General features: G+C 43.2%; 1 protein-coding gene across 1 annotated transcript; it reads right to left on the reverse strand.

Moving 5' to 3' along the window:
• Positions 1-454: 454 nt before the first annotated feature.
• On the reverse strand, positions 455-18828 carry tmem97 (transmembrane protein 97). Its single transcript, XM_059973472.1, has 3 exons — positions 17588-18828; positions 15010-15154; positions 455-2239 (listed from the first exon to the last, which is right to left on the reverse strand). The coding sequence occupies exons 1-3, from the start codon at positions 17984-17986 to the stop codon at positions 1989-1991; spliced, it is 795 nt and encodes a 264-aa protein (XP_059829455.1). The 5' UTR covers positions 17987-18828; the 3' UTR covers positions 455-1988.
• Positions 18829-23637: the final 4809 nt, after the last annotated feature.

Here is a 23637-nt window from a genome sequence, read left to right on the forward strand (position 1 = left end):
GAGGCCGATTGCCATTGATAGACCACTTGCTCAGCTGATGAGGGTCAAACTTTGTACGTTATTCCCTGCTTGGAAATAAAAGGGCAAGAGGAAGGGATTGAGTGGTTGGTGGTGGTTCAGGAGGGGAACGGAAAAGAAACTGGATTGGGCAAAAGTCCACTGGCTTTGCGTTTGACCCCATTGTAGGCAAGACTATTTTCTTACATTGCTGAAGGTCGTTACGGAAAAAGAGTGCAAAGCAGAACACTGCTCTCGTTATTTTATAAACAGAGAAGTCTGGAAAGACTCATCACCTGTGGGAAGAGAAACAGTTGCACTTTCAAGGAAGGATCTTTGACACAACTGGAAAAATGAGATTAAAGAATGCTGCAAAGAAGACAACAGATTAACGATAATGATTAGCTTCATTTGTCACATGTTGATGCACCATCAATAACTCACACTGAGACGTAAGGCGAGATATCGGCTTTTATTGACTGGAAGAAGGAACCAGGAGTGAGTGTCCATCATGCAATGTCTTGGAGACTGAGGCCGAGCGTCAGGCCGCAGATCGCCTTTATACAGGGGCCTGTGGGAGGAGCCACAGGAGCAGTCAGCAGGGGGAGTGTCCAGACAGGCACATAGTTCACCACACATGTATATTAAGACATACAGTGAAATGCACTGTTTGCATCAATTCAGCTAAGATCCTGTTGGAGTAAGCCCACAAGTGTTGCCGCACTTGCGGCACCAGCATAGCAAACCTACAGCTTGCTAACCGTAACTGTGCAGCTCTGGAATGTGGAAGGACCCTGGCCAGAAGGAGAAGGTAGAAACTGCTTACCGATGGCAGTGGGAATTGAACCTCAATTCGTGAGTGCTGGTGCTGGCACTGTAAAAACAATGTGGTAATCACCATGCGACTGTGACAGACAAGAGGGCCCGGACAAAGGAGATATCTGGGGTAGACACCGTCAAATGGTTGAAGGGGTATCTAGGTGATTAGCCCTTGTGGTATGTGTTGTGAATATGAGGCTGTAGATCTGCCCAACATCTTCAGGTCACATTAGTAAAGAAAGAAAAACTCAGTCAATATCACAAATGTATAAAATACAGCAGAAATAGTTTGATTTTCTCTATCAGTTGTTACAGCATGATCTGCCGTGCAGATATTACTGTCCCACCAGTGACAGAAACCCAGGCAAAAAGTATCATCAGCCTGTACCTCCCCTTTTTGATCTGACTTCACTTTATCAGTTATTTTTGTTGTCCTGTCCATCCCTTCCAGCCCTCTTTCTTGTATCTTAGAATCACCGTTTTGATTTCTCTCTTTCCCAGTTCTGATGAAGGGAGTCCAAATTGCTGCCATCAGGGAGAAGTTACAGGAGCCTCAGAAGGCACACCACCAGGTTCAGGAAGAGGTATTGTCCTTCAATCATCAGGCTCTTGAACTAGAGGGGATAACTTCACTCACCCCATCACTGAACTGTTCCCACAACCTATAGACTCATTTTCAAGGAGTCTTTATCACGTTCTTATTTCATTTTTTTTTTCTTTTCATATTAGCACTGTTCGTTGCCTTTTGCAAATTGGTTGTCCGCTCTGTTGGTGTGTTCTTTCATATATATATATATATATATATATATATATATATACTTTGATAATACACTTACTCTGAACTCTGAAACATTAACTGTTTCTCTTTTCACAGATGTTGTCTGGGTTGCAGGGCATCTCTAGGATTTCCTACTTTTATTTTAGACTTCCCATACATCTGCACCTTATTTACAAGCCTACTGTTGTGACCCTTAGGCTGATAACTTTACCTGAAAGTGCTATCTCACAAAAGAAGTTTCTTTTTATGAATATCCTAATCCACTCTAACATATAATTCTATTGTAAAATTGCTCGAAGACTTTGTGTTGTAATTAAGTAAAATTATAAAGTAGTGATGGCCCAAATTTCACTGGGAAAATGGAAAATGATTCTCTGAATGGTAGTGGAAACTGTTATTGCCTCTTCTTTCCATTGAAGGAATTATACCGTTGGCTGTAAAGCATAGTTAGCAGAATCATAACCGGGATTAGTAAATAGGGACTATATATAGCTAAGAGCGATAAACGCTCTGACAGAGTATTTGGTCCTGGAAACATTGATTTTGAGAAATCGTTAAACAGAATATGACCAAGGATTGAAATGACTGTTGTAGCCACATGTGTGGAGTACACAATGGCTGGTGTTCTTATCCACGGACAACTTCCTGTAAATAAAGAGAATATAGAAAGCATTATTTTATAAATTCTGTCTCTCTGTGGTGTGTACTTAAAAGTTATTCTAGACATCAACTTCAAATGATAAAAGAAAAATCACACTATAATGAAGAGGTTCTGCATCAGTTGTCCTTTAATTGAGGTTACTTATTAGTTCTCAATATTATTTATTACATCTCAGTTGTCCTTCAACCAAGATTTTTTAAATTCTCAATACTGTTGATTACTTATTCATTTTTTGTTTCTTTTACATTTCCACATTTTGGTCTTCTTTTGCACATTGGTTGTTAGTCTGTCTTTGTGTGTACTTTTTCGTTGATTCTATTGTATTTCACTGCACCTACTGTGAATGTTCTCAAAATGAATCTCGGAGTAGTATATCATGATATGTATGTACTTTAATAACAAATTCACTTTGAACTTTGATTTTTTAAGATGATAGGGTTTAATGTTTGAGGCTGCCATAGAGTTTGTGATGTATTTGTATGCCCACGATGACACACACGCTGAATTTATTTCCGATTTATTTATTTACTGAGATACAGTGTGGACTAGGCCCTTCTGAGATGCGCCACCCAGCAATACCCCAATTTTACCCTAACCTAATTACGAGATCATTTACAATGACCAATTAACCTACCAGCCAGTATGTCTTTGCACTGTGGGAGGAAACTGGAGAACATGTAAATTTACTTTATATACACTTCAGAGCTAACTGTAAGAAAGTGCAGCGCTAAAGGAAATTACACCAAGCCATCCCTTATAACAGGTGCATCTATCTCACCTCTCATGACCACTTGAGATTTCAGTGTACTTCAGAGATACTGAAATGTTTATAATGTTATGTAGGGATCACAGCAGCAGATTTGTGCACAGCAAGTCCACACAAACAGCCATGGAATTATCTTTCTTTTTGCAAAGGTTGCTAGAGATGAATATTGGTGAGAAGACTGAGATTAATTGCCCTGACTTTCTTTGAAAGAAAGCCACAGGAAACATTAAGGCAGAAGTGAACCGCATTGGATTGATTGGGAGGATATGGCAAGCGTGCAGATTGATCATGTGAGCCTGTGGGATCATGTGATCGCGTGGGAGGCACTCTCTCTTTTGGTGATGGGCTTTCCAGTGTGCATATTTTCTGTCTCGGCAAGCTTGGTGTGTAGCTCCCGCTCTGCAAATTACCCAGGGTGCACAGTGGCTAACATGGCTCAGTACAAATGTTAAATCCTACTGCTCCGTTGTTGTTCTTGCTCTGGGCAAATGTAACAACCAGGACAGTGATAAGGCCATAGTTTAATAAATGAACGATACCTCTGGCAGTGCAGCACTCCCTCAGTACTGCACTGGACTGTCAGTCATATTCAAACTCAGGCTTTGGAATGGGACTTCAACTCACCAACTTTTAAACAGGGAATTATTTTATTAAGTTTGGTATGACTGGTAAAACCAATATTGCGTGGCACAGCAGCGTAGAAGTCAGTGTAACACTATTACAGCACCAGCGACTCGGGTTCAATTCCGCCACTGTCTCTAAAGAGTTTGGACGATCTCCCCATGACTACGTGGGTTTCTAGGGATGTACAAGTTAGTAGGTTATTTGATCACATGGGCGTGGGCTGATTAGATCTGAAAAGCCTGTTACTGTGCTGATTCTCCAAATTAAATACCCCATCTGTATTCCTTACAGTAACATTCACAGTATGAGGAAAAAGCAAAGGGAATGACAATATTTCTGTCTTTAACAGTTCCCATATTTTGCACAGCAGAGCTACCTTCTTCCCAAAATATTTGTAAATGGCATGAAAGATATACCACTGAGGCTGAAAGCCGATAAACTTATCAAGAGCAATACCCAGTGATCAAGAATAAACTGTACCCTCAGTTCCCTGTGATTAGAGTTTGCTTCAGATTACAAAGTATTATACTGTTAAATGTAAAACATACACATAGAGGGTTAAAGGTAACAGTTGTGATGACTTTTTTCTTAAGGTTTAAACACAATATCTTAAGAACCTTTCGATTTCCTGCCACAGATCTGTCAAATGGTTCAACTGTTATAACGAACGCCACGGTAATGTATGGTTAGTGTAGCACTATTACGCCTTGGGGCGTTCAATTCTGGAGCTGTCTGTAAGGAGCTTGTACCCTGTGAACTATGTGGCTTGCTCCACTGGAGTGCTCCAGTTTCTGTCCACATTCCAAAGACAAACAGTTAGGATTAGTGGGTTAATTAGTCATTGTAAATTGTCCTGTGCTAAACAGATAGGTTGCTGGGCAGTGAGGCTTGTTGGACTGGAAGGGCCTGTTCTGCACTACATCACTAAATAAATAAACAAACAAACCGACAAGCAAATTAATGTACCAGATATAAAGCTCAAGATTAGTGGCTCAGTCCTATGTATCTTCTCTACCCCTCCCTCCTAGTCACCTCTGAGCTATCAGCTTCAGACAAGGAGATAGCCAGATATCTGAAGCCCGGCTCTGATCAGCAGTTCCTTCAGAAAAGCCTCTGCTTTCATCCTTTCCATTAAGAGTTGGTGTCTGTCGTATTTTCTTTACCAATTACTTACAGTACAGTAATCAATAAAAAAATCACAGGATTCCCAACTCAGGCCATCATCATAACGATTCCCAAAACGAAAGGGTATAGTTATCCTAGATCTGGATCTGGAATGACTTACAAGTACTTGGGATGAGAGGCTTGTCTATAAGAGCATAAGTCATAGGAACGGAATTAGACCGTTCATCCATTCTGTCAAATCGTCTCCATCATTTCATCATGGCTGATCCCAGATCCCACTAACCCTGTACACCTGTCCTCTCGCCATATCTCCTGATGCCCTGACCAGTCAGGGATCAATCCACTTCCGCTTTAAATATAGGCATGGACTTGGCCTCCAACGCAGTCTGTGACAAAGCATTTCACAAATTCACCACTCTTTGGCTAAAAAGATTCCTGTTCTAAAAGGTCGCCCCTCAATTTTGAGGCTGTGCTCTCTAGTTCTGGACACCCCCACCATAGGAAACATCCTCTCCACATCCCCCCTATCTAGGTCCTTTCAACATTGTGGAGACAAAGTGTCAACTGACATCTTTTGTAAACCTACTGATTCCCAGAGGTACCTTGACTATACCTCTTCCCACCCTATCTCCTGTAGAAATGCTGTTTTTTACCTCAGTTTCTTTGCCCCCGCTGCATCAGTTCCCAGGATGTGGCTTTCTATTCCAGGACACAGAGGTGTCCTCCTTCTTTAAAGAATAGAGTTTCCCTCCCTCAACTATTGCCGCTGTCCTCAGCCACATCGCCTCCATTTCCCATACATCCACACTCACCCCATCTTCCTGCCACCTCAATAGTGATAGAGCTCTTCTTGCCCTTACCTACCACCCCTTCAGACTCTGCAACGTCTGCCATCTCCAATGCAATTTTACCACCAAGCATATCTTTACCGCCCCCCGCCTCCACTTTCCACAGGGATCTGTCCCTCTGCAATTCCCTTGTCCGTTCATCCCTCCAGGTACTTATCCTTGCAAGAGGCCTAAATACTACACTCTGCCCCTACACCTCCTCCCTCACCTCCATTCAAGGCCCCAACCGGTCCTTCCAGGCGAGGCAACACTTCACCTGCCAATCTGCTGGGGTCGTCTTTTGTGTCCGGTGCTCCCGATGCGGCCTCCTCTACATTGGTGAGACCCGTCGTAAGTTGGAGGACCGCTGCGTCAAGCGCCTCCGCCTTAAGCAGGATTTCCCGCTGGCCAAACATTTAAATTCCTAATCCCATTCCTGATCCGACATGTCAGTCCATAGCCTCCACAAGCTCCATGATGAGGCCACCCTTGGGATTGAGGAACAACATCTTATATTCCAAGGCAACACGAGTGAATCTGCAGATGCTGGAAATAAATAAAAACACAAATTGCTGGCAGAACTCAGCAGGCCAGACAGCATCTATGGGAGGAGGTAGTGACGACGTTTCCTGATGAAGGGTTTCGGCCCGAAACGTCGTCACTACCTCCTCCCATAGATGCTGTCTGGCCTGCTGAGTTCTGCCAGCATTTTGTGTTTTTATCTTATATTCCATCTGGGTAGACACCAGCCTGACGCATGAATATAGATTTCTACTTTCAGTAAAACAAATTCCCCCCCCACCCCCTTTCCTCTATCACTCTCTCTGACCTTTTCCTTCTCACCTCCCTGATTCCCCTCCTCCTTCCACTTCTCCTATTGTCCACTCTCCTGTGCTATCAGGTTCCTTCCTCTCTAGCCCTTGACCTTTCCCTCCCACCTGGTTTTGTCTATCACCTTCCAACTAGCCCCTTTCCCCTCCCCTCACCTTTTTGTTCTGGACCTTCCCCCTTCCGTCTCAGTCCTGAGGAGGGGCCTGAGACACGGCCTGGCCTGCTGAGTTGCTCCAGTGTTGTGTGAGTTGCTTTGGATTTCCAGCATCTGCAGACTTCGTCCTGTTTGTGACTAGCCATTGTAAATCGTCCTGTGATTAGGCTGAGGTCAAATAGATGGGTTGCTGGGCATTGCAGCTCAACGGTCTGCTCTATGCCATGTCTCTAAATACTGTAAGTAAAAATGGGTACCTCCAACCCATCTGCAGAGATTTGCTTCTGAGTGAATCATTTTGTTTGCTCATTACAACAGAGGGTTTGCTAAATCAGTTTAGGATTGTGAACAACTTTGCTTTTCACGCCAAGCCTACGGACCGTTTCATTACATCAGTGCGTTGAGGGAGTACAAAGAGAAAAGCAATACCAGAATGCAGAACGACGTGTTACAGTTACAGATGAGAGAGGTAGTCAGGTCAAAGGCCCATCCTATTGTACAAGGTGTCATTCGGCATGGCAGAATAAAGGCATGGTAGGCTCTGGAACAGGACAGTACAGCACAGTACAAACTCATTGGCCAACAATATTGTTTTGACCTAGCTTCTAACTGCCGATGGCGCAATTTGTTCTCTTTTTTTGAACTTTTGAGTGTTTGATATTTTTGTTTGACATTTTGAGTGTTTGATAGAAACGTAGAAAACCTACAGCACAATACAGGCCCTTCGGCCCACACAGTTGTGCCGAACATGTCCCTATCTTAGAAATTACTAGGCTTACCTATAGCCCTCTATTTTACTAAGCTCCATGTACCTATCCAAAAGTCTCTTAAAAGACCCTATTGTATCCGCCTCCACCACCGTTGCCGGCAGCCCATTCCACGCACTCACCACTCTCTGCGTAAAACACTTACCCCTGACATCTCCTCTGTACCTACTCCCCAGCACCTTAAACCTGTGTCCTCTTCTGGCAACCATTTCAGCCCTGGGAAAAAGCCTCTGACTATCCACATGATCGATGCCTCTCATCATCTTGTACACCTCTATCAGGTCACCTCTCATCCTCTGTTGCTCCAAGGAGAAAAGGCCGAGTTCACTCAACCTATTCTCATAAGGCATGCTCTGTGGGAAGATGAATCTCAGGGTTGTACACTGCATACATACTTTGATAATAAATGTACTTTGAACCTTTTGAATTTTAACTGTGCAATATGAAAGAATGATAAAGAATGAATTACCAGGAATTACTTCTTCCTGCTGTTATGAATGTACCACAGCTCCGAGGGGCCGAAGGGTGCAGGGTAGCCCCCTCCTTTGTGAGAATCGCAAGATCACTATTGATTTGGGTCAGGAGACCCAGGAAATGAGAGAGAGATGTGCAGAATGTCTTGTTCTCCCCGGCGATATAAAGCTACGGGACACGGCCATTGTCTCTTGAAGACGAACTTGGGTATTGCAATCCTGTGCGACGTGGAAGCCCTCAGGCAAAGTGGGCTGGTTGAGGGAGGGATTGCATCATCTCAACCTGATTGACATCTGAGACCCTGTGAGTCAGGATAAAAGAGAGAACAGCCCCTCAGATGCACCAGAAGAAACGCTAGCAATCCCGTAATAGCGGAAGCCAGTGGGAGGAGGCCACGTGCGTTTGGTTCCATTTGCCCCGGAACCGGTGGCTTTTACCACGGAAAAACAGCTTTTAGCTAACAACGGGGAAACCAACTCCCCACGACTCGAAGGATTGGCATCATAAAAGAACTGGGCAAGTTTAACCCGACTTTCCCTCAAACCCAAAACGCTGCAGCTTGAACGAACTAACAGTGACTTTTATATTTCCATCGGACAATACATTATCCCCTAGACAATGATAGAGCTATTTCTTATTGATTATTATTATACCCGCGCTTTTAGATTTAGTATTGATGCTGTATATTACCTGTATGTTTGCATTGATCTTATTTTTGTGTCTCTTTATCAATAAATACCGTTAAAAATAGTGCCATCAGACTTCAACAGACCTCTCTATCTTTGCTGGTAAGTGAACCAGTTAAGGGGTTCGTAATACTGCTGAACCTCAAAAACCTTAGCTTCCCCCACTCTAACAGTGACCACTCCAACAATTGCCACTCCGCATGACCCTAACTTCTTTTTATTGGCTGCTGCCAGTTGACTATTTAACCAATCAATTATCAGCTAACAATTTGCAGCTGTATGCCCTGCCGCCTGGAAGTGAACGGAAAGCCACCGACAGACTGCGCTAAAACCTCCCACTTGCTGCCGGGTAGGCGGCCCTCACGCTGGAATTTCTGCACAGGTGCTGATCCTGAAGCCTCTGAGGACAAACCCGCCAAGCCTGGGCGGAACAGGAGTGGTCTCAGGAAAACCATGCCGACCATTGCCAAAACCGTGAAGAAATAAATGAATGGCGCACAAGTACATCAAAACCTTGTCGGAGGAGACGATGAGTAAACAGAGGGTTAAACGGTACATCGGTGAAAAACACAATAATGGGAGGTGAGAGTACTGCAACCGCCAAGAAACGTTTGAGCATGTACTGCTGAGGTGTTCAAAATATAATCAAGAAAGAGAGGATGGTTGATTTTAAAGTTATCATGGAATAAAAGACAATTTAACATTAACAATATTTTGCAGAAATAATTACAAGATTATTAAATATATAGTGCAGTTCCTTAAGAATACAGGTCATTTTCACAGAATTTGATATAATATACTAGAATTCTGAAGAATGAGGGGTAATCTAATTGAAACCAATTGAATGGTGAAAGGCCCTGATATAGTGGATGTGGGGAGGATGCTTCCTATGGTTGGGGAGTCTAAGACTTGAGGACACTGCCTCAGAATAGAGGGGTGTTCTTTTAGAACAGAGGTGAGGAGGAATTTCTTTAGCTAGAGCGTGGTGAATCTGTGGAATTCTTTGTCATAGGCTTCTGTGGTGGCCAAGTCTTTATAAAGCAGAGTCTGATAGATCCTCGATTGGTCAGGGCATGAAGGGATACAGGGAGAAGGCAGCAGATTGGAGCTAAGAGGAAAATTGGATCAGCCACGATGAAATGGCAGAGCAGACTTGATGGGCCAAATGGCCTAATTCTACTACTATACATTATAGTAGGCTTCAATGAGATTCCCACACATTCTTCTAAATTCCGGTGAGTACAGGCCCAAAGCTGCCAAACACTCCTCATATGTTAACCCCTTCTTTCCCCAGAATCATCCTCGTTAACCTCCTCTGGACTCTCACACTGACAACACATCCTTTCGGAGATAAGGGGCCCAAAACTGTTGACGATACTCCCAGTCCGATAAAGTACCTTGTAAAACCTCAGCATTATCTCATTGTTTTTATATTCTATTCCCCTTGAAAGAAATGTCAACATTGCATTTGCCTTCTTCACCACAGGCTCAACCTGTAAATTAACCCTCTGGGAGTCTTGCATGATGTCTCCTAAGTCCATTTGCACTTTGAATCTTCTTCCCATTAAGATAATAGTGCACACTTGTTCCTTTTACCAAAATATATTACCATACATTTCCCAACACTGTTTTCACCCATTCTTCCAATTTGTCTAAGTCATGCTGCAATTGTATTGCTTCCTCAGAACTACCTAACCCTCCACCTATCTTCATATCATTTGCAAAATTTGCCACATTGCCATCAATTCCACTATCTAAATCACGGACAAACGCTGTGAAAAGTAGTGGTCCCAATATGTCCCCTGAGGAACACCACTACTCACTGGCAGCCAACCAGAAAAGGCCCCCTTTATTCCCACTCGCTGCCTCCTGCCCGTCAGCCACTCCTCTATCCATGCCAGTATCTTTCCTGTAACACCATAGGATTTTACCTCGTTAAACAGCCTCACCTTACCAAATGCCTTCTGAAAACCCAAGTAAATGACATCCACTGCCTCTCCTTTGTCCACCCTGCTGGTTACTTCCTTGAAAAATTCTAACAGATTTGTCAGGCAAGATTTCCCTTTACAGAAACCATTGACTTATTTTATCATTAATCTCCAAGTACCCCGAAACCTAATCCTTAATAATAGACTCCAACTCTTCCCCAACCACTGAGGTTAGGCTAACTGGCCTAAAGTTTCCTCTAACTGTCCTATCAATGCATTCATTTTAATTTGTTTAGAGATACAGAACAGTAACAGGTCCTTCCAGCCCAATGAGCGCACATCGGGCAATTGCACACGTGTAACCAATTAACCCACTAACCTGTACGTCTTTGGAACGTGGGAGGAAACCAGAGTGCCCGGCGGAAACCCACGTGACTAGAGACAGAATGTACAAACTCCGTACAGACGGCGGTGGGAAATGAACCTGCGCTGCTGGTGTTGTAATAGTGTTACGCTAGCTACGACATTACCATGCGGCCCCAGAGATCCTTCGCCCAACACGCGGCTCAAAACCGCGACCCTGAGGTTAAGAGGCTCTAGTGTTACCAACTGAGCTATTCGCAGTTATTAAGAGGGGCTGGCCAGTTTTGGACTGTGTTCCTTGAGCTTAGAAGAATAAGGAGCGATCTCATGAAACTTAGTAAAGAGATTAGCTTTATTCGTCACACATACAGTGAAATGTGTTCATTTGGTTCAACGATCTTTACAGTCAAACGGTTGTGCTGGAGGCAGCTCACGCCATGCTTCCAACAATAGACATTAGACAGTAGGTGCAGGAGTAGGCCATTCGGCCCTTCTAGCCAGCACCGCCATTCACTGTGATCATGGCTGATCATACACAATCAGTACCCCGTTCCTGCCCTCTCCCCATATCCCTTGACCCCGCTATCTATAAGAGCTCTATCTAACTCTCTCTTGAATGCATCCAGAGACTTGGCCTCCATTGCCTTCTGAGGCAGAGCATTCCACATATCCACCACTCTCTGGGTAAAAAAATTTTTCCGCATCTCTGTTCTAAATGGCCTACCCCTTATTCTTAAACTGTGGCTTCTAGTTCTGGACTCACCCATCAGCGGGAACATGCTTCCTGCCTCCAGCGTGTCCAATCCCTTAATAATCTTATATGTTTCAATCAGATCCCCTCTCACCCTTCTAAATTCCAGTGTATACAAGCCCAGTCGCTCCAATCTTTCAACATTTGACAGTCCCGCCATTCCGGGAATTGACCTTGTGAACCTACGCTGCACTCCCTCAATAGCAAGAATGTCCTTCCTCAAATTTGGAGACCAAAACTGCACACAATACAACACCAACGTAGCATGGTCAGAACTTATTATCCCTAACCCGTACGTCTTTGAAATGCAGGTGGAAACCAGGGGAAATCCTCCCGATCATGGGGAGAATTTACAAACTCCTTACAGGCAGCGGATGGAAATTGAGCCCCGACTGGCGATCGCAGGTAACCTGACGGGATAGATGTTGAAATGTTTTCAGTATTGGGACAGTCACGGGCTAGGGTAAGCTGCATGGTAAGGGGCTTGTTACTTAAAAACGAAGTACGAGGAGGTTTCATTGCACAGAGGGTGGTGGAGGCCAGTTCATTATATTTAAGGTAGAGCTAAATATCTGAAAGGAATTGAGGGCTACAGGGAACTCGCACAAATAAGGGGTTGAGGTTAGCATAGATCATATTGAATAGTGGGGTGGGTGGGGATTAATGGGGGCAGCGGGGGAAGGGTTCAAAGTTCAAAGTAAATTTATTACCAGTGTGTATATAGAGCATTACAGCTCAGTACAGGCCCTTTGGCCCATGATGTTGTGCCGACCTTTTAACCTACTATAAGATCTATCTAACTCTGCCCCCTTACATCGCCCTTCATTTTTCTGTTATGTCACCATACACTACCTTGAGATTCATTTTCTTGCAGGCATTTACAGGAAAAACGAAAGGCAATAGAATTTACAGAAAAAAAGATGCACAAACAGACGACGACTGATAAACAATCAACATGCAAAAGAAGGCAAATTGCAAATAAAAGACACTGGGGACACGACACGTAAAGAGTCCTTGAAAGTGAGTCTGTAGGTCGTAAAATCATTTCAGAGTAGTGCCCGATGAAGTTACCCATGCTGGATCAGCAGCCTGATGGTTGTAGGGTAATAACTATTTATGAACCTGGTGCTGTAGGACCTAAGGCTTCTGTACCTCCTGCCTGATGGTAGTAGTAAGAAGAAGGTAAGGCCTTGATGGAAGGGGTCTTTGTTGATGAATGCTGCTTTCATGCGGCAGTGCTCCGTGTAAATGACCTCAATAGTGGGGAGGGCTTTGCCTGTGATGGACCAGTGACCTTCCCTTGTTCCTATTTCCTCACGTTCTTGCGCAGTGAGGGATTGAGATACTTCATCGACGACAGTTGTCAGGTGGTCAGGAGAAAATCAAGGAGAAGTGTTCAAAGTTTTTAGAGATAAGGACAGTAAAATTTAAATTCTGTGGTGATGTGTCAACGTCACGAAACTGTGCAGCATCAGAGACGAGCTGGGGAACTCCTCGCCTCAAGAGCCTCAGGACGCACACCATCAGGTTCAGGAGCAATCGCTACACCTCAACCATCAGGCTCTTGGATCAGAGGGGATAACTTCACTCACTTGCCTATCCATTGAGATGTTCCCATAACCAATGATCCCACTTCAAGGACTCGTTATCTAGTTATTTCATATTCTCATTATTTATTTATAATTGCATTGGCACAATTTGTCCTCTGGTTGAGCTTTCATTGATCCTGTTACAGTTACTATCCTATAGATTTGATGAGCATGCCTGCAGAAAAAAATGAATCTCAGGGTGGTATATGGTGACGTATATGCACTCTGATTAAAAAAAAACTTTGAACTGCTTGGAACAAAATATCTGAATTTCAATTACACCACGATATTGGAGATTGTGCTATATTCAAGTAAACCATTTATTCAAAATGGTTGACACATTTGTTGAATGCAAAGCTAATTCAAAGTCCCCGGAATGTGTATGTTGTAAGGTTGTACCAAATACAAATTCCACATGTCATTGCAACCCATCAGAAACAAGCATTGAAGATGTAGGTTTAATGAAATTCTCTCGCTGAATAACAGCATTGCAGAGTGGAAGAAGAACATATGTCTCTCCCATTTTAACTGAACAAAAGAATGCTGGTGTGATTGTAAACTGAAGTTTCCTCTATCATGTGTAGCCCCAGGATTAAAAGCATAGAAGATTGTTAACCCCTACAATGAGGACAATGAGGTCCTGCCCTCTTCACATCGTTACCATTGGGAAGGAGGTACAGAAGCCTGAAGGCACACACTCAGCGATTCAGGAACAGCTTCCCCCTCCGCCATCCGATTTCTGAACGGACATTGAACCCATGAACACTAACTCATTACTTTCTAAATTTCTACTTTTGCACTACTTACTTAATTTTATACACACACACACACAATCTTACTGTAATTCATGTTTCTTCCTATAATTGTGTACTGCTGCTGTAGAGAAAACAAATTTCATGACATATACTGGTGATATTAACCCTGATTCTGACTCTGACTTTAAAGAGATTTTCACTGATGAAATGTGTCCAATTTTGGACATTACATTCAAATGGGGGCTTTAGAAACACTACAGTGGAGAAGTGCAATGAAATCACATATATAGGATTCTGAGAATGAGAGAAATTAATTATGACGAGAGAGTTAAAATCAAGCAAACAGGAAATAAATGTGCTCAAAATAATGAAAACTTCTGAATCAGCAAACAGCGAAGCTTGACTGAGTAAGATAAGCATAGAATTCATTAGTGCTAGCAAAGCAAAGGAAGTGTTTAAGAAGTTTTTATTTAATGCAGAGTTTTTACCATAGTTAATAACAAAGACAAGCCAAGTACAATTAATTTGGAAATTTTAAAAAATCAACAAATTAAATATTAAAGAAATGAACAGAGAGATGAATGGTTTTCTTTCTAATTGTTTCTTTCTATAACTAGGGAAATGCACTGGGAATATAATAACAAAAGACAAAGAAACATATTACAATAGTACCCAAACTATAAAGGTACCCAAAGTGGTTTATTGTTCAATGTTTTCAGTTGATATAAAATAAAACAATCTTACTACTGCAAAAATTGTGGCTGTTTATGATGATAATCTAAATTGATATTATTCTAACCGATATCCTGTTTATGAGTTACAAAGTAAATTTATTATCAAAGGTCATACATGTCACTTTACTTTCAGATTCATTTTCTTGTAGGTATTCATGAGAAAAGTACAGAAATATAATCACATTTATGAAAATTTATACATAAACAAAGAGCAATAAACAACCAATGTTCAAAAGGAGACAAACTGTGCAAATTAAAATGATATATGTACTGTAAATAAATAATACTGAGAACATGAATTCGTAGAGTCCTTGAAAGTGAGTCTGTAGGCTATGAAAATTCAAGAGAATTGCACAAACAGAAGTATATACTGTACTGACCTTTGTAGAAAGCGTAAGCTGCAACAGGAAAGAAAGGCAACTGTAGCAAAGCTTCACAAAGAATGAATGTATTGAACCATGTCGGCGGATCCATTATCATTGGGTCTCTGAACTGAGTTGCATACCACTTTATTAAGTCTTGCAACTGAGGAAAGAAATGTAATGTTTTTTCAAAAAATTCCAAATTTGTAGAAGTTTCTTCAGCCTCAAAAAGTTTTTCCAAAGTGTGACTGGGTCAATATTTAGCGTAAACAAACCAAAGTTCAACAATCATTACTGCTACAGGCCAGCGGAACATGAATACATTACAAGCAGATGGGACAACAGCGTCATACTTCCAGATTCCCATACGCTAATCAGTTTGTTTATTCACCGGACTTTAATGATAGTATCACTAGGCCATCAGAATTCCACCAGGGTGAATTATTTACCCACTGTAAAATGTTGGTAATGAAGTTACCTGGCTTTGAGTTGGGTTTCCTTACTGTTCAATGTGCACTTTGGGGCTTCCTTGGAGACCATGGGTGTGGGGGGGTGGGGGGGACAGGAAAATAGAGCCTGGATGGAGATCTGTGGAATTCATTGCCACAGACGGCTGTGGAGGCCAAGTGATTGGGTATATTTAAAGCAGAGGTTGACAAGTTCTTGATTAGTAAGGGCAACAAACATCACAGGGTGAAAACATAGACATGAGGGTTGAGAGAGATAATAAACCAGCCGTGATGGAAAGGTGGAATAAACACAATTGGGTGGAATCACCTAATCTGCTCCTATGTCTTATGGTTTGATACTCAGGACAGCAGGCTCCAAAGACCGGGGGGTTGGGGTCCATGAACTCGAGAGCCAGTCCAAAGGCAGCTGGCTCTCAGAAACAAATCTAATGAAAACTCTGATACAACAGATTCAACTAATACTAGCCACACAAAATACTGGAGGAACTCAGTAGTTCAAGCAACATGTATAGAGGGAAATCAACAGATGATGTCTCAGACTTCATCAGGACTCTTCTGTTAGAAGCTGGGAGGGGCAAAAGAGAAGTTGTTAAGGTTGAGGACCATTTCTACCAGACAGAGGAGTGCGGAGTTGAGGGAACTGATTAGGTCTGGTGTCAAGAAAAGATCAGAGGCCTTTAAGGCCATTTTGATAGGGGTTGCAATTGTACAGGGACCTGGATGTTCAAGGTAAAAATAAGGAGGTTAGGCCCAGGGAACGGAGAGTCTTTGAAGTGTCATGGATGTAGGTGAACCAAACGGGACAAACTGGAATCGATGCATCCTGACATTTCAGTGGGACAGGAGCAATAGAAACAATGGGCCTACTGAGGCAGTTAGGTCTGTGGATCTTGGATAGGGGACATTTTCTGGAAATGTCATCTGATCATATCTTTCCATAGATGCTGCCTGGCCAACTGAATTTCTCCAACATTTTGTGTGTATGCCCAACAAGAACCCTTCCAAAGAAACCGGTGAAGGATCTCGGCCCAAAACATCAACTGTTTACTCCCATCCCCCTGCTGAGCTCTTCCAGCACATTGTGTGTACTGAACCGGTCCAATGAAATCCCTCCCACAGACACGTAGTTTAGCCTAGTTTTTGTACTGTGTCATGAAACACCATGGTCCTGAAGAACAATATCTCGTTTTTACTGTGTACTGTACCAGCAGTTATGGGCGAATGACAATAAAAGTGACTTGACTCGACCTGACAATGAAAACCTTCCCACTGACTCCGGTCCAATGAAAACCCTCCGACTGACTCCGGTCCAATGAAAACCCTCCCACTGACTCTGGTCCAATGAAAACCCTCCCACTGACTCTGGTCCAATGAAATTCCTCCCACAGACACTGGTCCAATGAAATCCCTCCCACAGACTCTGGTCCAATGAAAACCCTCCCACAGACACTGGTCCAATAAAAACCCTCCCACAGACACCGGTCCAATGAAAACCCTCCCAAAGATACTGGTCCAATAAAAACCCTCCCACAGACACCGGTCCAATGAAAACCTTGCCACTGAAATCTGTCCAATGAAAACCCTCCCAAAGATACTGGTCCAATGAAAACCCTCCCACAGACACCGGTCCAATGAAAATCTTGCCACTGAAATCTGTCCAATGAAAACCCTCCCAAAGATACTGGTCCAATGAAAACCCTCCCATTGAAATCTGTCCAATGAAAACCCACCCAAAGATACTGGTCCAATGAAAACACTCCCACTGAAATCTGTCCAATGAAATCCCTCCCACAGACTCTGGTCCAATGAAAACCCTCCCATTGAAATCTGTCCAATGAAAACCCACCCAAAGATACTGGTCCAATGAAAACACTCCCATTGAAATCTGTCCAATGAAAACCCACCCAAAGATACTGGTCCAATGAAAACACTCCCACTGAAATCTGTCCAATGAAAACCTCTCCTCCATTGAAACCGGTCCAAGAATCCTGTCATGGAAACTGGAATAAACCTTTCCGATGAAAGCCGGCTTAGGGAAAGCGGTCCGAGGAATGAGGGGACCCGATCCCGGAGCGAGCGGTACTTGGAGCAGGGGACGTGCCCGAAGGCCGGTGTCAGAGACTCACCGCAGCCGGGAACATCCAGCGGGGTAACAGGGCCTGCAGGTCGATGGCCAGGGTGATGGGGATGTGAGTGACGAAGTAGAAGCAGAAGATGCACTCGAGCAGCCGCCCGGGGGAAGCCATGGCGTGGTCGGGGGTGGGACCGCGGCTGGGTGGCGATTGGCAGCGGAGCGGAGGCGGAGGCGGAGGCGGAGGCGGAGCCGGCAGCTCCCTCACTGCGGACGGACCAACTAATACCGGATCAATACATGTTGTTACCCTCGTCCTCAGGGAACGTTTCACCAGATCTTCGCCGCACGTCGGGATCTGTCTGTCCTTCCACTCACAAGGCCCCCCATTGCCGGATATCTGGGCTTCACTGTCAAGTTCAGCATTGATCACTCCGAATTGCCCTAACCCCATCTGAGCCCTGATCTGACGTTGTCCCTTTCTTCTGCCGTCTCTGCGCTCATTTCTCTATCCCAAGACTGCAAACCTTACCCCCGCCCCCCCCCCGTCTATAATCTGTATAGACTGCTCTTTCTGAGCTCGACCTCTCTTCAGAGAGCCATTCTTTGATAAGAGAGTGATTAAGAGGTATGTCGACAGGTGAACGAACCGGGAGGCAACGCAGAGATGCAGATCATGTGCAGGCAGATTTGTAGTTTAAACTGGCAGAGATGTTGTGGGGTGCGGTGCCTGTTCCTGATGCTGTACAGTTCTGTGTTCTATTCAAACAGAACATCGCTGTGATTTTTCCACACCTTTCTGTCCTTTACCTACTTTCTTCCACGCTTGCAGCACCCACTGCAGGTAGAACCAGTCTCAGAATCGAATACAAAAATCTGAAGTGCAAAGGGATCTGGGAGTCTCGGATTTGGGTGGCTCTACCAAAGGAGGTGTAAGGCGCTCCTTTCCTTCGCGAGCCTGCAGGTCACCCTTGGGAAAGGTGTAGCACCTGATTAACCCCCTCGCCTTTGCTGAATAAATGCTTCTGTAATCCACTAGCGTCAGTGCCTCTCCAGAGGCTTTTGTTCACAGTCACAACAATATGACCACCACCTGCTCCCATGGTTTTTGACTGAACAAAGTCACTGGAGAGGCAAAGATGCTAGCGGACATAGACGTTATTCAGCAAAACAAACCGTGGGCATCACACTTGAGACGTTTTTGGAAGGAGAGGCCTGCCTGACCTAATATTACATGACATTTTTATATGCTAAAGATCAAAGGTAACATATATTCACACCTACATTCTATTTTTTTAAATTTATTTATTAAATTTTAGAAATTACAAAGAATAAATGTAATAGTAAAATAGTAAGAAAGATAATACTAACCCTCCCCCCTCCCCTTAACCCTCCCCCCCCCTTAACCCTTATCTAAAGAGAAGAAAAAAGATTGCCAGGATATCGGAGGATCCCCACATGCTCCATGGAGTTCAAAATAATTTTTATTTTTATTTTTTACTTTCCCCAATTACTATAATTTTATCTTCAAAGGACCTATGTATTTAATCCTATCTTTTGTAAGTATGGGAGCCAAATTTTCAAAAATATATCATATTCATTTCTTAAATTATACGTAATTTTTTCAAATGGAATACAACTATGTATTTCATTATTCCAACGATCCATAGTTAAATATAAATCAGATTTCCAACTAACTGCGATAACTTTTTTGGCTACTGCCAATGCAATTTTTATAAATTTTTTGTGATACTTGTTCAATTTAAGTTTCAGTATTGTCCCTTCAATGTCTCCTAATAAAAATAATACTGGACTATGTGGGAGTTGTACTCCAGTAATTTGTTCCAATAAAAGTCTTAAATTTATCCAAAATGTATCATTGTTCATTTATTGTTCATTGTTATATCATTGTTCAGAGCTGCACTTTAGATTCAATCTACAATCCACACTCAGGTCTGAAGACTGGCTGCTATTGAAATTAATATTTGCTATATACCATAACCCCAAAATACACCCTAACAGTATGAGCAGCTGGTACATATCACAAGTCTTTGTTATGTGATGTTATGTCCGCAGCCCCCTCCTTTGTGAGAATCGCAAGAGCACTAGTTGGGGGGGGAGTCAGTAGACCCAGGAAATGGGAGAGAGACGTGCCGGATGCCTCGTTCCCCGGTGATGCAAATTAACGCGACATTGACCATTGTCTCCTGGAGATAACGTTTGTGGATTGGGGACTATGCTACGTGCAAGCCCTCGGGCAAAGTGGGCTGGTTGAGAGAGAGATTGCATCATCCCAACCTGATTGACATCTGAGACCCCGTGAGGAGGTATAAAAGAGGGTCTGGGGGAACAACCCCTTCAAACGCACCAGAAGAAACGCTAACGATCCCGTAGTAGCGGGAAGCCATTTGAAGGAAGCCATGTGCGTTTGGTTCCCCTTGCTTGGGAGCCGGTTAGTTCTTGAACTAACAACGGGGAACCAACTTTCCCCGATTCAATGGATTTGCTTCATAAAAGACCCGGGCAAGTTTCTTTTCTCACAAATCTCTCTCTCCAACAAGTGAAAACCTAGCGGTCCCCAAAGGCTGAAGTCTGCAGGAACTGAGTGACTTTTATATTTCCATCGGACAATATATTATCCCCTAGACAAACAATCGAGCTGTTTCTTATTGATGGTTGTTATTAGACCCGCGCTTTTAGATTGAGTAGTGACGACGTATATTATCTGAATGTTTGTATTAATCTTATTTTTGTGCCCCTTTATAAATAAAGACTTTTAAAAATAGTACCATCAGACTTCAACGGACCTCTCTATCTTTGCTGGTAAGTGACCTAGTTACGGGGTATGTAACAGTGACTACTGACACTAGGTATCCCTGAAGAATATTGATGATGGCTGGGGTTACCCATCTTCTAAAGACACTGCCCAGAAGAGAGCAATGGCAAACCATTTCTGTAGAAAAATTTGCCCCGAACAATCATGGTCATAAGGCATACAGCACGGCACATAATGATAATGATGTAGGATTCCCTAAAGGTTAAGGAAGGCAGATGCCATGTTAGCATTTAACTTTAGAGGACTAGTGATGCACCATCAATAACTCTCGGAGACGGGAGGGGAACGATAGGCTTTTATTAGCAACAAAAGGGAACATGGCATCTCGGAGACTGAGGGAGGAGCAGTGCCTCCAATAGCCTTTATACAGGGGTCTGTGGGAGGAGCCATAGAAGCAGTCAGCAGAGGGGCATGTCCAGACAGGTACACATAGTTTACCACAACTAGAATACAAAAGCAAGATGTAATAGACTTTATAAAGCAATGGTCGGACTACATCTGGAGTACTGTGAGCACTAGGCATAAAAACCTTTAGAAAACAGGCTCTGATTAAATTGCATTTGTTTGTTGTGCAATCAACTAATTTCCATGAGCATGGATGCGTGCTGAATTCTGCCCAGGGCTCAATGGCCAATGCAATGTTGTCAGTAAAGACTCAGAGGTACGCTTAAGGTTTCCTATTGAAGAGACTGGATGAATCACCCTTACAACTTAAGGAATGTTAATGATGCACACTGTACACAAGTTCTCAACTCTGATCTCTTTAGTTTATAAAACTCCAGTATCTGGTTCCATAACTAATCATTTTAAGGACAATTAAATATATATAGTTGAGCGCTTGGTTTTAATATCTAAAGCTACAAAGTACAGTTGATTACAGACACAACTCAAGAGCAATGTATAATTTAATTAGCAGGTAGTCCTAAATACAGGCAATTGGATTAGTTATCTAGTTTATTAGTCTGGTATGGGGTGGGGGGGGCACTACACAGGATTGAAATCTGCTGCAGAAAGATGTAAACTCACTCAGCTCCATCATGGGCATTATCCTCCCCAGCATCCAGGTCATCTTCAATGAGTGATGCCTCAGAAAGGTGGCATCCATCATTAAGTATTCCCGTCAGCCAGGACATGCCCTCTTCTCAATGCTACCATCAGAGGGGAGGTACAGGAGCCTGAAGGCACACACTCAACAAATCAGGAAAAGTTTCTTACCCTCTGTCATCAGATGTCTGAATGGACATTGAACCCATAAACACTACCTCACTATTATTTTTGCACTACTTATTCAATTTAACACACACACACCCTATATTTATTTATTGTAAATCAGTTTTTATTATTATGTATTGCAATGTACTGCTCACAACATATTCCAGTGAAATTAAACCTGATCTATAAGACCATAAGATATAGGAGCAGAAGTAGGCCATTCGGCCCATTAAGCCTGTTCCGCCATTCAATCATGGGCTGATCCAATTCTTCCAGTCATCCCCACTCCCCTGCCTTCTCCCATACCCTTTGATGCCCTGACTAATCAAGAACCTATCTATCTCTGCCTTAAATGCACCCAATGACTTGTCATCCACGGCTGTTCATGGCAACAAATTTCACAGGTTCTGATTATATGTAAGAATCTTCTAATTGATTATTCTGTATAGATATGTTGGTGCTGCCCTCCAGTGTTCACTCCCTGCAAGACAAGCAAAACTTGCTTCAATTCACTGAAGAAGCGTCTTTGCCTTTGAGTTGGGTGAGTGTGCCTAGAACAAAAACATTGAATCTGGGCTACTTTTCTCATTGCACTATCAATTTTTGAGTGTAAGAATGTGGATAACAAATGGTAGACTATCTGAGGCCTTACTACAACAATTCTTGTTCATATATAGACATATGTTGAGGCTATTGTGACTACTGTTTTAATGATATTTATTTGAATATATTACGTATTTAAGAGATTGATGGTAAGGAAGAATGCAGTATGGTGCAGGAAAATCAGTGGGCCAACCAGTTGGGAAATGGCAAAAGGAGAAAACGAAGGTAATGTTATAGTTTAATGTTCTACAAACATTCTACATCACTGGCAAAGCCAGCATTTACCTCCAATCTCTAAGTTACCCACCTTCTTGAAGCACAGCAGTATTCCTGGTGGGTTAGTGTGCAACATTAGAGGGGACCATGCAAGGTCATGTACTTGCCAACCTTGTTGGTAGCCATTGTGAGGTTGGGAGGTGATCGGGCAAGTAACAGCATTGGAGGGAGGGCCATGCAGGGTCAGGTACCTACCAACCTTTTGTTTCTTGTTGGTAGACCTTGTGGTTTTGGAAGGTCACCGGGCGAGTAACCACACAACATTTTGCAGATGGTGCGCACTGTAGCCACCGCGTGCAAATCAAGTCATTTGCTTGGTCTTGAATGATGCTGAACTGATGAGCTGAGCAAACTGCGCTTACTCGTGCAGACAGAGGTTATTCCATCATGCTCCTGACTTGTAAGATGGCGGAAAGGCTTTGGGGTTCAGGAAGTGAGTCACTTGTATTCCATCATGCTCCTGACTTGGGCCTTGTAAGATGGCGGAAAGGCTTTGGGGTTCAGGAAGTGAGTCACTTGTATTCCAGCATGCTCCTGCCTTGTAGATGGTGGAAAGATTTTGGGGTTCAGGGAGTGGCCATTTGAATTTCTGGTCAATGGTGTTGACAGTGGGATATGCAGCTGAAGCAATGACATTTAATGTCAAATGTAGGTGGTTAGGCACTCTCTTGCTGAAGATGTTTAACATGGATCCTTAGTGGTGTGCATTTAACTTGGCCCAGTCCTGGAAGTCGTCCAGTCTCACTACATACTGTTACGGGCTGGTTCATTCACTGAGGAATTGCAGAAGTGAATATTTTCAATGTCCCACTGCTGACTGTATGACTAAAAGCTACAAATGAAGGAGGGGAAGATGGTTGGTCCTGGGGTATGTTCCTGAGCAACTCCTACTGTGATACGTTGGGTCTGGGTTGATTGACCCTTGCCAACCATAACAATGATCCTTGTGTGAGGTATGACTCCAACCAGAAAGATCTTTTCCACTAGAGACCAGGGCTACCTGTTGTCACACTCAGTAAAATATTAGTCACTCTCACCTCAATTCTGGAGATTAGCCCCTCGGTTCATTGTTTAGAGAAAGTTTGATGAAACCCAAACTAGCTGTCAGTTGGTAGGTAATGGTTGACGGAGTTGTATAAGATGACAAGAGGCATTTGAGTGGAATAGTCCAAGACTTT

This window comes from Hypanus sabinus, chromosome 6, assembly GCF_030144855.1.
Source record: "Hypanus sabinus isolate sHypSab1 chromosome 6, sHypSab1.hap1, whole genome shotgun sequence".
NCBI lineage: Eukaryota > Metazoa > Chordata > Chondrichthyes > Myliobatiformes > Dasyatidae > Hypanus > Hypanus sabinus.

What these genes read in the sequence shown, in the direction of transcription:
- tmem97 (XM_059973472.1), bottom strand. Translation starts at nt 17,986, where the DNA reads ATGGGGTTAGGGCAATTCGGAGTGATCAATGCTGAACTTGACAGTGAA. An exon ending in GCTGGATGTTCCCGGCTGCG is followed by an intron (nt 15,155 to 17,587) that starts GTGAGTCTCTGA and finishes TTCTTTCCTCAG; the next exon opens with TTGCAAGACTTAATAAAGTG. An exon ending in AGCTTACGCTTTCTACAAAG is followed by an intron (nt 2,240 to 15,009) that starts GTCAGTACAGTA and finishes CTTTATTTACAG; the next exon opens with GAAGTTGTCCGTGGATAAGA.